The sequence below is a fragment of the Bombina bombina genome, chromosome 1 (genome assembly GCF_027579735.1).
Source record: "Bombina bombina isolate aBomBom1 chromosome 1, aBomBom1.pri, whole genome shotgun sequence".
Classification (NCBI taxonomy): Eukaryota; Metazoa; Chordata; class Amphibia; order Anura; family Bombinatoridae; genus Bombina; species Bombina bombina.
In genome coordinates, this window is record NC_069499.1 from 1,146,230,420 (window position 1) to 1,146,245,990 (window position 15,571).

General features: G+C 38.6%; 1 protein-coding gene across 2 annotated transcripts in view; it reads right to left on the minus strand.

Annotated features, from left to right (window-relative positions):
* PLEKHH3 (pleckstrin homology, MyTH4 and FERM domain containing H3) overlaps window positions 1-15,571 on the minus strand; it is a 183,521-nt gene that overhangs the window by 106,824 nt on the left and 61,126 nt on the right. Inside the window, exon 2 of one of the 2 annotated variants that reach the window (XM_053699361.1) lies at window positions 7,215-7,270. The exons of the other annotated variant lie outside the window; for it this stretch is intronic. Within the exon in view, the coding sequence (XP_053555336.1) occupies window positions 7,215-7,270 (56 nt within the window). The remainder of the gene's footprint in view (window positions 1-7,214; window positions 7,271-15,571) is intronic. 2 annotated transcript variants of the gene reach the window in all.

Genomic DNA, 15,571 nt, shown 5'->3' on the forward strand with positions numbered 1-15,571 from the left:
AGGCTGGTTCCTCTGCAGCAGGAGGCTTAGAGGCAGCAGACTCCATCCCAGAAAGTTCACCCTCTGAAGCCTCAGAGTGTGACTCATCCTTGGATAACTGAGACAGAGCAGAGAAATCCAATAAATTACATTATGCCCCCTGGGGCAGGAGAGCTATGTTTAACCTTTCGCTTGCGTTTAGCAGGGCGAGGAAAAGCACTAAGGGCCTCAGACACCACCGTTTTTAACTGCGCTGTAAAATCAGATGGTAAAAGGCCCCCTCTAGATGGAGGATTAAGTGTGCTACGGGAAGCTGCATGTGTAGAAGGAGATGAATGTTGGGTATGCACCTCATGGGACGGTGAGTCATCAGAGGTGGACGGCTCAGTGGTTACAAAAGGGTTAACCTTTTTTGACTGAATAACATTGTCAAGGCATGTGGAACATAGTTGGGAGGGCGGGCATACCAAGGCCTCCTCACAATATAAACAGGTATTACTGTTTGGAATAGAGGGATTACCCTCTAATATCTCAGAATCCTCCATAGCTTAAGCAAATGACAGCAGGACACAGAAAATAAACAATCTTTATTTCTCCCCCCCCCAAAAAAGGCACCTTTATACTCCCAATGGCTGGGGCACTCACCACCTCCTAGACCCAGACAATGCAGAGAAATAGTGTCTTCTCCGAAAGCCAGCTCGGTCAGAAAAGAGGAAATGAAAGCGAGACCACTCCCGGTCACATGGTGCACAAGGCAGGACAGCCCCTGCTATGAGAAAAAGTGTTCCAGCCACATAATCCAATCTCACACATAAAGCAGCATAAAATCAAAGCATCACATTTGATTAATCCCCACTGTTCAATAATCCCTTCAGGAGATATTAACCCATGATTCTATTAAGATAAAAGGAGCCACACTGTGATCCTGTCTTCTAGCGGTTTCAACATATGTAAAAAATTGAAACGATCTTACCAGAATCCATGCTGTGGAACAGAAACACAGCCTCTCAAGTGTGACAGTCTTGTAGCATTGGTCCTGACATGGACTTGAGTGAGAAAACAAGCAGGCAGTGAAACTCATCAACACTGATTTCTTAGGAGCTGTTAGCAGGCAGTCTGGATGAGTTCGCAGAAAGACTCTGCCTGCATCTCCAGACTCTCACTGAGAGGCTGACATGACTACTTAAAACTCCAGTCCCATATCGAAGGACAGATGCCCTTCCTAAGGAACTACTCCGAAATCTTCTGACACTTCTCTGCCATCCTCCTGTGACGAAAGGCAAAGAATGACTGGGGGATGGGGGAAATGGGAGAGATATTTATGCCTTTGGCTGGGGTGTCTTTACCTCCTCCTGGAGGCCAGGTTCAGTATTTCCCAACAGTAAGGAATGATGCCGTGGACTTTCCTTATATTAAGAAGGAAACTGCCTTTACATTGTGGTCTATGGGAACTGTGTGTTACCAGTAAATATATATGTATATGCTTATATACATTTATATTTATGTGTAAATATTTGTATACTCAATTCAATATAAGGATACCAGCAAATATCATAGAGCAATGCCCTGCAAATGCAAACGCAGACAGAAGCTCACTGCCAGCTCCTATGTAAATCCAATAAACACAGTGTCCACAGCATAAGCTTCCAAATTCTTCTTTATTTTAGGGGAGGATTCAAAGGTAAAAGCAGCAGTAACGTTTCAGGTTATACACCCTTAGTATATACACATATTAACCCATAAATATATATGTATATAATCATATACATATATATTTACAATTTCAGCCCACCTCTGTGCTAGTTCTCATGCCGTGTCTCACCACATGAGAACGAGGCTCCCATTGGAGCCTATGGAAGGGCGCTGGTATTACGAGTATTCTGGCTCTAAATACATTTTATAAGCACAGTTTTGAGGCTATTCTCTGGCGCTCTCTAGTCATGGATGCCGCCATTTTGAAATTTCACTGCATTCCAGTGCTAATGTAATTGCGCAAGTGCAGCAACTCATCTTCAGATACCAGCAGTGAAATATAACAGCACAAGCAGAGGTGCATGAAATGTATTAAGTGTTTAATGTCCCTTTAAGAGCAAAAAGCTTAACTGTTTGTGTAAGAAACCCCAAAAGCTCATTTCCTAAAGAATTTGAAAGCATTTTTTTTTATAAAACAAAGAAAAAGGTATAAAAATGATATGCTTAGCATATGCGCTTTGAAATTCACATAATTAAATTAAATTGTCCCATGTCCTCTTAACCTCTTGGTTTACAAGCAAGTTTGTGGTGCTTTCTCTGGCAGCCAAAAGGTTAAATCTGTCACTACAATTAGTAGACTTTAGTTATAGGAAGTTCTGACCCTTAAATATGATACTTCTATTTAGCTGACGATACAGCAATTTGGCATTAGTTGTGTGTAACCATACTCAGCATTAATTTATAGTGCAGCATGCTTGCCAGAAAGGATTTACGAGCCTTACAAGTCAATATGGTTCTCTGTATAGGAACAAATCTTTCCAAATACTCAATTTCCTGTCACAATCCCGAGGGAAACTGAGATTCATCCAAATGTACTCTGATCCCCCTCTTAAACCCCCCCTTTTTAATAACACAGACCACTGGGCTGACCCCTCAACTTCTTTCCCAGAATCCTCTACTGCCAATCTGGTGGGAAATAGGGAGTTTGTCTTATCAGAGCAAGACCTCGAGCCTAAAAATAAACTTTGTTTATGTAAACCCAGTGTCCAAAGAATTCAGAAAATGGTTAGAAAATGCTTAGCAAGGGAAAGCGATGAAAGACAGGACAAAAAAAAAAAAAATAACTGCAGTATTAACCTCTTTTTTGCTGGCTATTAAAACAATGCATTCAACTGTTATTTAGGTTGATTAAACAGAATACATGTTCTAGACAAAATATATTAGTGTTACATAACACCCTGTATTAGAAATCCATTACTGAAATGAAAAGGAGGAAGTCGGTAGACAATTATAAAGAACAGACTTGGCTGCGCAGAAAACAGAGGAAAACAGCTAGCAGAGAAATAAAAGTCAAGATCACTCAAATTTAAGAGTGGGAATGAGAGATCAAGGATGGGGAAAAGTCAGACACTTAAAGGGACACTGTACCCAACATTTTCCTTTCGTGATTCAGATTGAGCATGAAATTTTAAGCAACTTTCTAATTTACTCCTATTATCAAATTTTCTTCACTCTCTTGGTATCTTTATTTGAGATGCAAGAATGTAAGTTTAGATGCCGGCCCATTTTTGGTGAACAACCTGGGTTGTCCTTGCTGATTGGTGGATAAATTCATCCACCAATAAAAAAGTGCTGTCCAGAGTACTGAAACCAAAAAAAAGCTTAGATGCCTTCTTTTTCAAATAATGATAGCAAGAGAACGAAGAAAAAATGATAATAGGAGTAAATTAGAAAGTTGCTTAAAATTGCATGCTCTTTCTGAATTACAAAAGAAAAAATTTGGGTTCAGTGTCCCTTTAAAGCAAGATTTATCAAGCCATTTCTCCTATTTTTGTGCCTGAAAATGCAGACATCCTCATATTTATCAACCCTAAATGTGCTTAAAAATGTTGTAGATCGACAGTTAATTCATTCATGGCGTATCGCGTTTGTCTAGTAACATATTTAAAAAAAATTGGGCTTAACGCGCTCTTCACATTCTCCTTCATCTACGTGCAAGGAAGTTCACCATAGATATTGCGGAGAACAACAGTTGAAAGCATTTATCTATGAGCTTGTGTTGTGTGAACATCATGGAATACTTTCTGATTTTGACTGGTATTTCTATTTCTCCGCGAGTGGAAAGGCCTAGGATGGAAGAGGATTTGCCCACATAAAGATTTATATACTATCGGCGTGAATAACTTATATGACCTATTGATCGTATATATGATTAATGTGTAGCAGATTGTTCATGTCAGGGAAAAAACACTTTATTAGCCAAGTAAATAAATGATTTTTATCTACCCACACCCCCGCAATCTAACTCTGTTTAAAGTTTCTTGCTTCCGGCTCACTTTTTTGCAACCGTCTCATTTCAGTCACTTATGAAATGAAAAATGCATTTTTATATTATAATTAAGGAGCAAATACTAATTTGATTGGAGAAATGTATCTTTGCTTCACCTGAGCTCGCCTTGTGGAAAGGAGCCAAAAATAAGCTTTTTTTTTTAATACATTTTCTGCATGTGTGCGCTGCGACATAGGCAAGCTCAGGCGAATGGAAAGGAGAATGACAAGGCGCATTCAATAACCCTTTGAGAAATCTAGCCCATAATTTAGTGAGAGACAGTCAGTTCCCCCCAAAAGCCTCTGAAAATGTGAGTGGGCTGCGCAGTGCCTTTAAAGGGACAGTCTAGGCCAAAATAAAATTTCATGATTCAGATAGAGCATGTAATTTTAAACAATTTTCCAATTTACTTTTATCATCAATTTTGCTTTGTTCTCTTGGTATTCTTAGTTGAAAGCTTAACCTAGGAGGTTCATATGCAAATTTCTTAGACCTTGAAGGCCACCTCTTTTCAGAATGTGTTTTAACAGTTTTTCACCACTAGAGGGTGTTAGTTCACGTATTTCATATAGATAACACTGTGCTCGGGCACGTGAAGTTATCTGGGAGCAGGCACTGATTGGCTAGACTACAAGTCTGTCAAAAGAACTGAAATAAAGGGGCAGTTTGCAGAGGCTTAGATACAAGATAATCACAGAGGTTAAAAGGATATTATTATAACTGTGTTGGTTATGCAAAACTGGGGAATGGGTAATAAAGGGATTATCTATCTTTTAAAAAATATAAATTCTGGTGTAGACTGTCCCTTTAAATACTGTTGGGAAAACAGTGTTTGGTGGAGAGCGTGAGAAAAGTAACACAATGTTAGTGACATAGGCGGATGGAAAGCACAAGTCAGAAAAGGGAAGGAAAAAAGATTTTAAAAGGGAGAAGCACGTAGAGGGAAAGCAAAAAAAAAACAAGAAACTGAGTTTAAGTAGAAAATGCAGAAAAAATATATATAGTTAGAGAGGAAGAGAAGAAAAAGGAGAAAAGAAAGAGACAACAATGAATGCACAAATAAAACCACTTGGGTAGGAGAGGGGGAGGGGATAGTGAGACAGTTTCTGCAGTTTATTAACCTCAGGCCTGTGTGATGCTGTACAGGAGACAGACAGGCATGACACATGCACAGACTATACATACACAGACAACCCCTGACCTTCACTATAAGAGATGTAAATATTCATCCCTTTAACCCTATGAAGGAAGAGGGGGCTGGAGGCTGGACAGTGAGCCAGGAAGATTGAAAGAGATGCCATCCTGGACCAGCACATGCAAGGAAAATGTGCTGCCATTGTGTTCACATATTCTGTATGTAGGGCTTCTTCTACTCTATGTGGCCTTACCTTTAAAGGTAACTGTACCGTGAGTGTTTACCCTTATATTTTTTTCAAATGACTTGTTATACCTACTACAGAGTATTAAATGCAATCCTTCCTGTTATTTTTGTATTCGAAATGGATTTATTTGCTCATTAAAATCATCTATTGTTCTCAAGGACATGCCCATATAAATTGGCTTAGTCTACAATTAAAGGGACAGGAAACCCCAACATTTTCTTTCATGGTTTGGATAGAACATAACATTTTAAACAACTTTTCAATTTACTTCTATTATCAAATTTGCTTAATTATCTTGTTATGTTTTACTAAAGGAACATCATTGCCCTACTGGCAGCTAGCTGAACACATCTAGTTAGCCAATCACAAAAGACAAATGTGTGCAGCTAGCTCCCACTAGTGTAGGATATGTGCGTATTCTTTTTCAACAAGGGATACCAAGAGAACAAAGCACATTTGAAAATAGAAGTTAATTTTAAAGTGTATTCATATTACATGTTCTATCTGAATCATGCAGGTTTAATTTTGAATTTCCTATCCCTTTAAATCAGACCTGCTCATGTTATCTCTGTAAAAATTTTGGCTGGGGTGATCAGCTATTTCAGATACAAACATCTCTCTCTACTACCCCCCACTGATAATACTTCTGGATTCATATATTTAGTATAGTACATTGGTTTTCAAACCTGTCCAGATTTTTAGGATATCTGAACTGGAGCAGGTGAAATAATCAGCTAATTAGTAAAACATGGTTATTAACCTGATCTCACCCAAGGTAATCCGGAAAATCTGGCCTGTTAGGGAGCCCTAAGGACAGGTTTGAAAACCAGTTGTATAGTATATCAAAATAAAGGTAAATTAGCTATTTCCAAACAATGAAATATGCTTCAGCAGGTTAAATGTACAACTAGGAACACATTAAATGGGAGAACATTTTAGAGTACAAAGTCCCTTAAGGATCAGCAATTTTAGAGAGAAACATGTCTAAAGTACCATAGAATTTTTAGCATTTTTGCTATCACTCCATTTAAAGGGGTTAACTGAGTTGACAGGGTTGGGCTAAATTGTTGTATTTAGGGCCTCCTTACCAGGCCTTGAGGTAACTTGAATTGAGAACCACTTATTTAGGGGACTGCCTCTGTTTAATGCATAGGAACTAGAAGTGAATATAATGTTACTGTAATTTAATAAACAAAGAGATGTGACTGTTATAATGCACAAGTACAGGGTATCTGACTCTGTACTGTAATTTACAAGTAGGGTCTAGTTAAAAGGACATTAACATCTATTTCCACTGAGTACAAATTGTGCTTGTTCACGCTCCCTAGGAAGACAAAAAAGCAGATTATGTAACCAATAAAAGCTGCAAATTAAATATCTGGTATAGACAATTTGCAGCATTTTGAAAACTTGGGCTACAGATTTTGCCTGTGTGGGGGCAAAGCACAAATTATACGCAAAAGCAAGAGGAGATTGATGTCCCTTTAACACTGCTGTCACATGACCAGAATCTGAGCTACACTGACTTGTAGTATAACACACATATTATTATAACGCTTGCACATAGATGTAATGGATTATAGATTAATACGGATGTATTATAGAGATTTCATAATGAGCACATAGTTTTAATATAGGGATATCATTTGAATAGATAATGCACATAGATAGTGATATATGATGGCAGAACATACAGGAGGACACAGTATGGCGGATCTACTGGATTAATCAACATACAGCTGTAGAAAAACGTAATGGAATATATTTTCACAAGCACAAAATTAAACATACTCAACTTCAAGTAGACGCACATATACAAGATCTGTTATTACCTGTGCGAGCCATTGGCTGCTCGGGTAGGCTGGGTGACACCAACATCTATGGACCCCTATCAAACGAGAAGGGAGAAGAAATAGATGATTCTGTCCAATCAAGTAACAACACTTATCTCTGCCAGTGACATACATAAAAGATAACAGTACAATTATCCTTTTATAACTCAAACACTGTATTGAAATTTGTGTTCTACTGGTGGTTCTTTATTCATATATTCACAACTTCAACCTTTTCCTAGCAGTTTGGGATTTCTACATTTTCTTATTGTGTTCACTGCACTTTGCAAAAAATAATATATATATATATAGCCAGTATTAAGCTAAAATTAGCTAAAATTAAAAATGTTTTATTTTAATTGAACAAATTAAATACATTTATGCTAAATTATGCAATTAATTTGTGTGTTGGATAGTAGAAAATGATATAAAATTAGAAAATATTACACTGCACCCACCCACCTACTTCTTAATGCCACCCAATTGGCAAAAACAAATGATGCTTACCAGATAATTTCCTTTCCTTCTGTATGAGGAGAGTCCACTGCTTAACTCATTACTTGTGGGAATACAGAACCTGGCAACCAGGAGGAGGCAAAGACACCCCAGCCAAAGGCTTAAATATCTCCCCCACTCACCTCACCCCCCAGTCATTCTGCGAGGGAACAAGGAACAGTAGGAGAAATATCAGGGTATAAAAGGTGCCAGAAGAATAACAAAATTGTAGGTCCGCACAATGGAGAAAACAGTGGACTCTTCTCATACAGAAGGAAAGGAAATTATCTGGTAAGCATACTTTATGTTTTCCTTCTTAATATGAGGAGAATCCACGGCTTCATTCATTACTTGTGGGAAACATATACCCAAGCTCTAGAGGACACTGAATGAAAACGGGAGGGTAAAAAGAGAGCGGACCCTATTCTGAGGGCACCGCAGCCTGCAAAACCTTTCTCCCAAAAGCTGCTTCAGTCGAAGCAAAAACTTCAAATTTGTAAAATGTTTAAAAAGTATGTAAGGAGGACCAGGTTGCCGCCCTACAAATCTGCTCCATAGAGCCCTCATTCTTGAAGGCCCAAGACGAAGCCACAGTTCTAGTTGAATGAGTCGTAATCCTCTGAGGAGGCTTATGTCCCGCTGATTCATATGCCAAGAGAATAATGCTCCTCAACCAAAAGGATAGGGAATTGGAAGAAGGCTTCTGCCCTCTACGCTTTCCAGAATAGACAACAAACAAGGAGGAAGTCTGTCTAAATTCCTTTGTAGCCTGAAGATAGAATTTCAAAGCCCGAAGCAGGATTTGGACACAGGGAAGGAACCACAATCTCCTGATTTATGTTGCGATCAGACACAACCTTAGGGAGAAACCCCAACCCAGTACGAAGAACAGCCTTATCAGCATGAAAAACCAGGTAAGGAGGCTCACATTGCAAGGCCGCCATCTCAGAGACTCTGCGTGCTGAAGCAATAGCCAGTAGAAAAAGGACCTTCCGCTACAGTAATTTAATGTCAAGTGAAGTCCTCATAAACGCTATCAAGCTTGGGAATCGAAGGTTCCTCTGGTAATTTAGGTTCTGGAACCTCTAAAGTAGCCAACACTTCTTTTAACAGAAAGCGTAAATGCTCGATCCTAAATCTAAAGTCTGGTTCCTCCGCAGCCGGAGGTTTAGAGGCCGCAGATTCCGACCCAGAAAGAGCATCCTCTGAAGTATCAGAGGCGTCCTCATCAGCGGATAATCTTGTATCAGATAACTCAAACAAGTTGGTAGATGACCCCTGGGAAGGATAGCAATATTTGACCTTTCGCTTGCGCTTAGCAGGGCAAGGTAAAGCACTAAAGGCCGCAGACACTGCCATTTGTAGCTGATCAGTAAAGTCTGGCGGTAAGAGGGCCCCTCCTGAAGGAGGATTAGCAGTGCAATGGGAAGCTGCATGTATAATATGAGAAAACAGCAGGGAGCGCACCTCACGGGACGGAGACCCCTCAGAGGCGAACGGCTCAGTGGTACCAAACATCTTGTTTTTTTAGATATAAGTGCTATCAAGGCATGTGGAACATAATTTATTAGGTGGGTATACCGTAGCCTCCTTACAATAAAAACAGGTATTAGATTTCGCTAAAGAGGGAGTACCCGCTAACATATCAGAGTCCTCCATAGCTTGTGCTTTTCAGATGGACTATAGAAAAAGATAAATGTCCCCTTTATGCCCCGCAATATCTGGAGCACTCACCACCTCCTATGACCCAGGCTCCACAGAGAAACTGCTTTGTCTCCTGTAAACCGCATGGTCAGGAAAGAGGAAATAAATGAGACTACACCCGGTCACGTGGTGTGCCATGCAGGACCGCCCCTGCTCCTGGAATAAGTGTGCCAAACCTAACGGCCGTGCAGTTATCCAAAAATGAAAGTAAAACCTGAATGTTCCAACATCTGCCTGAGCCTCATCTCATACATGTCGCAGCATAAGACATAATAAAGCAAATTATGTGTAAATCCCCCCTGTACAATAATCCCCTTCCGGAGATATTAACCTTTGATTCCATACAGATAAAAAGAGTCACACTGTGGCCCTGCCTTCTTGCTATCATATGAGTATAAAATGAAAGGATCTTACCGGACACACCGCAGTGGTACAGACACACAGCCTCTCAAGTTTGACAGTCTTGTAGCATCGCACCTGACATGGACTTGAGTGATAGAAGCAGGCAGTGAAACTCGTCAACACTGATTGCTTAGGAGCTGTTAATACGAGTCTGGATGGTTTCGCAGAAAGACTCTCCCTGCATCTCCAGACCCTAACATTTGTCAATGCTCTCACTGAGACGCTGACAAGACTACTTAAAACTCCAGTCCCATGCCGAAGGGTACTACCCTCCATTAAAGACTACTCTGAGTCTTCCGACACTTCTCTGCCATCCTCCTGTGATGAAAGGCAAAGAATGACTAGGAGATGAGGGGAGTTGGGGAGGTATTTAAGCCTTTGGCTGAGGTGTCTTTGCCTCCTCCTGGTGGCCAGGTTCTGTATTCCTACAAGTAATGAATGAAGCCGTGGACTCTCCTCATATTAAGAAGGAAATATACACAGACACACACATACATATATATATATATATATATATATATATATATATATATATCAGGGTGGATTTGATTTAAATCATTAGCAGCAAGACTTGATTTAAATCAATTTAAATAATGGTTTTCTACATAAAGGTTTCATTTTTAAAATAACTTTTCAGATTATTTTTCCAGTTATATAGCATTAGAAATACATAGACTTATTTGGAGGTGAAATATCTCCAGTTTAATAGGTTCATATCTGATAAACTTGTCCAGGGTGGACAAAAATCAATTTATTTAAAAAAAAATAATCAGATTTTATTTTTATTTAAAACGGATTTTTTGATTTAAAGTTTTTTTTTTTTTTAATACATGCTTTTTGATAAATAATCTATATAAAGATAGCTTCTTTTTAACCCCTTAATGACAACTGACGTACCAGGTACGTCATGCATTAACAAGTAGTTAATGACAATGGACGTACCTGGTACGTCAGTTGTCTAGGAGAGTGCTGGAAGCGATCGCAATCGCTTCCAGCAGCTCTCAGGGTATTGCAGTGATGCCTCCATATGGAGGCATCCTGCAATACCTTTTTAGAAGACTCCGATGCAGAGAGGGCCACTCTGTGGCCCTCTCTGCACCGGTAGTTCGTTGGTGGGTGGGAGCGCAACAGGGAGGTGGGTGGGTGGGCGGCCCATCGCTACCCGGCATCCGGTTCCTAGAAGTGCAATGTGCACGCCGGGTGCCGGGAGCGCGCGGGGGCGCGCGCATTAGCTGGCCACTGACACCAATGAGGGAAGAGGGGGGGGGGAAATATATATTTTTTTAAATCATATAAAAGGATCTGGGAGGGGGGTAGGGGTATTGTGGGGGGCTGCTACACTACAGAAAACCCCCCAAAAAAGAAAAAAAGCAGAAAATACTTATATGTTTTTGTGCAAATTGGGTACTGGCAGACAGCTGCCAGTACCCAAGATGGCCGCAATTAGATAGGGGAGAGGGTTAGAGAGCTGGGGGGGGGGGGGATCATGGAGGTTGGGGCTAAGGCAGGAGTCCATCACAGCTAAAATATTTTATTTTTTTTATAAAAAAAAAAACAAAACTCCTTTTATTTAGTACTGGCAGACTTTCTGCCAGTACTTAAGATGGCGGGGACATTTGTGGGGTGGGGGAGGGAAGAGAGCTGTTTGGGAGGGATCAGGGGGTGGGATGTGTCAGGTGGGAGGCTGATCTCTACCCTAAAGCTAAAATTAACCCTGCAAGCTCCCTACAACCTACCTAATTAACCCCTTCACTGCTGGGCATAATTTACGTGTGGTGCGCAGCAGCATTTAGCGGCCTTCTAATTACAAAAAAGCAATGCCAAAGCCATATAAGTCTGCTATTTCTTAACAAAGGGGATCCCAAAGAAGCTTTTACAACAATTTGTGCCATAATAGCACAAGCTGTTTGTAAATAATTTCAGTGAGAAACCTAAAATTGTGAAAAATGTAAAGTTTTTTTTTTTATTTGCTCGCATTTGGCGGTGAAATGGTGGAATAAAATATACCAAAATGTGCCTAGATCAATACTTTGGGTTGTCTTCTAACAAAAAATATATACATGTCAAGGGATATTCAGGTATTCCTGACAGATATCAGGGTTCCAATGTAACTAGCGCTAATTTTGAAAAAAAGTGGTTTGGAAATAGCGAAGTGCTACTTGTATTTATGGCCCTACAACTTGCAAAAAAAGCTAAGAACATGTAAACATTGGGTATTTCTAAACTCAGGACAAAATTTAGAAACTATTTAGCATGGGTGTTTTTTGGTGATTGTAGATGTGTAACAGATTTTGGGGGTCAAAGTTAGAAAAAGTGTGTTTTTTTTCCATTTTTTCCTCATATTTTATTATTTTTTTTTAGTAAATTATAAGATATGATGAAAATAATGGTATCTTTAGAAAGTCCATTTAATGGCGAGAAAAACGGTATATAATATGTGTGGGTACAGTAAATGAGTAAGAGGAAAATTACAGCTAAACACAAACACTGCAGAAATGTAAAAATAGCCATTGTCATTAAGGGTAAGAAAATTGAAAAATGGTCCGGTCATTAAGGGGTTAAAGGGATATGAGACCCAATTTTTTTTCTTTAATTATTTAGATAGAGCATACAGTTTTAAGCAACTCTCTAATTTACTCCAATTGTAAATTTTTATTCGTTCTCTTGGTATCTTTATTTGAAAAGCATGAATGTAACGCTTAGGAGTCTGCCTATTTTTGGCTCAGCACCTGGGTAGTGCTTGCTGATTGGCGCTACTTTTGTTTGCTGGGAAGAAGAGGTATGTTATTTCTGCAGACACAAATTAAAAACTAATCCTTATTTCAGGATAAATAACCTTTGGATTATAATGACTATATTAAGATAGATTTTGCAACACAAAAAAACATTTTATTTGAAAATATCCTATTTAAATAAAAACAATCTGATTTAAAACATTTTTTTTTAAATAATTGATTTTTATCCCTCCTGAACCGTCTAATTTACTTATATTATCACATTTACTTAATTCTCTTGGTATCCTTTGTTAGAGCACCACCAATGGATGACTGGGAGCTAGCTAAACACATCAGGTGAGCCAATGACAAGAGGCATATATGTGCAGCCACCAATCAGCTGCTAGCTCCAAATAGTGCACTGTTGCTCCTCAACCTTTCAACAAAGGAAAGGAGAAGAACAAACAAACGTAAATAGGAAAGTTGTGTAAAATTGTATGCTCTATCTAAATCATGAAAGAAAAACGTTGGTTTTCATGTCCCTTTAATAGCTTTACTTTGTATCATGACTTATGTTTAAAGCCTTCAGGTTTCCACGAGAGCTATTCATTTGGTGATTAGTGAATGTATAGAGTTGGGTGAGTGTGGTGTGCTATACTGATATATCGATTTTAATGCATGTGGCCAAATCTAAAATATAACAAACTGTCGAGCAGAACACGGACACAGACCCAGTCAGGAGCAGCAGTTGCACAACCACTTTAAAACATTAGTAGCACTTTCGATCACTTTGTGAAATAAACATTTTCATGTGAACTCTCATGTGGCAACGCTAGATACCCCCCCCCCTCTTCTACAGACAAAAACGTGTGGCAGCAAAAGGAAGTAGATAGATAATTTCAGTTATTACCTAAAAAAGAAAACAGCAGACAATGCACCTGGCTAAGTGCAATATCAAATTAAGACTGACAATAGTCATTAATATGAAGACAATTTAATTGTGTGCATTGTATTGACAAGAAGCTGAAAGACCTACTATGCTTAGTTATACAATTTTCCCTGAATTATTAACCATAAGAGGTGTTTAGTGTAAATCCTGCCAAGGTTACTATTGACGTTGTAGGATTTTCTTCTCTCTATCGTTTTTTTTTTAACAGCTGCAAACGTTTTTCAAAAGAATATTTATGTCAGACTGGAATAAAGGAATGAAAGAGAAAAAGGAGAGAGCAAAAGAGAAAGCAATGAATGAAAGAACAAAAAAGGAAATGAAGGAAGGAAGGAAATGTAAAAAAGGATAAGGAATAAAGATTAATAATGTAATTATACAAAAAGATAACTGATCAACTAATTAAAGCTTTAGACTTAAAAAGCGCTTGATCAGTGAATTAAATATATAAATAAAACATGAGACTTTACATCAACGCCTCTAACTACCCATTTAAAATAACATGGGGCAAATAAATAAAACATTAAAGGGACAGTATACACCAATTTTCATTTAACTGTATGTAATAGGCACTACTATAAAGAATAATATGCACAGACACTGATATAAAAATCCAGTATAAAACCGTTAAAAAAAACTTACTAAGAAGCTTCCAGTTTAGCTCTGTTTATAAGGTGGGAAATAGCAGACACTCCCCCCTCCCCCTTCTTTTGCATATGAAAAGACCCTTTACAAAAACAGAAGCAAGATGGAGTAGGTATACGTCAGTATTCTCCTAAAACTTTGGGGCTTGGTTAGGAGTCTGAAAATCAGAGCAATGTTATTTAAAAATAAGCAAAACTATCCATTTAAAAAAAAACTAAAAAAAAACTGTATGGGCTATATAAATAGATCATCTACAAAACATTTATGCAAAGAACAATCTAGTGTATAATGTCCCTTTAAAGTTTTAGATAAAATACACAATTTTTAAGAGACATTTCTATCTACAGCAAATTATGGGATACAAATCCAAGCTAAGAGAAGACATTGTAATGTGACGATAATTAAAACTTTGTTTCTTAACCCCTTCACAACCTTATGACGTTCTATGCCGTCCTAACCGCACTGGGATTTAAAACCCTTAGGATAGCATAGAACATCATCGCCGTTTGGCTGTACTAAAGCCAAAGGCGCTTCCTGAGTGGGGTCGTGGGCTGGAGGGCGTGCCTAGCGTTACAAGCACTCCCCTTGACACTTGACACAATCCCATTATTGAAATCACGCAATCATATGAACGATCGCGTGATTTCAGTTTTTTTACTTATTTTTTTAATAGACAAATAAGTCCGGACGGGAAGAGGTTAAAGTATATCTAAACTGATGGGCAAAAGCAGGAAGTGCAGCTTAACCCCTTCACTGCTGGAGATTTCAGAGAAAAACTTCAGTTTAAACAGAAATCAAGCCTTTGTTTTTTTTTATTTACCTATGAAAACAATATATACATTTTTAAATATTTATATATATAGTTTATATATATTGATCTAGGCCCATTTTGGTATATTTGATGCCACTTTGTGGCCATCACATACGATCATATAAAAACAATTATTAACTTCTTCGCAAACTTTCGCACTTGCATTAGTTACACCCAACTACTGCAATTATAAGACAAATGGTTGTAAAAGCTTCTTTGGGTCCCCTTTGTTCAGAAACAGTAGACATGCAATTTTTCCTTACCATATTAAGGCAGATGCCTTCTGCCCCTAGCTGCAGTCTCCGCTATCTAAGCTAAGTACTAGGTCAACACGGTACGCTAGGAAAAGTACTGTGTGATGTAGAATCTACGTCCAAATGGAGCAAGGAGTTAAATCAGCTGTTATATGAGAGAGCAGCCAGGCAAGTCCAGACATGTATATAGAATTTATGTGACTTAGAATTTTGCCTTTACTGATCATATCATATGTGTTTTATTTTGATTCCTATTGCACCCTTTGTTTATGTGTTATATGTAAGTGTGTGTTTAATAAACATGAGCTAGAGTACAAGTGGAGCACAAATGATAGTGCAGGGCGCATTGTCTTTTGCGGGTCCTTGTGCAAAGAAAAATGCACGAT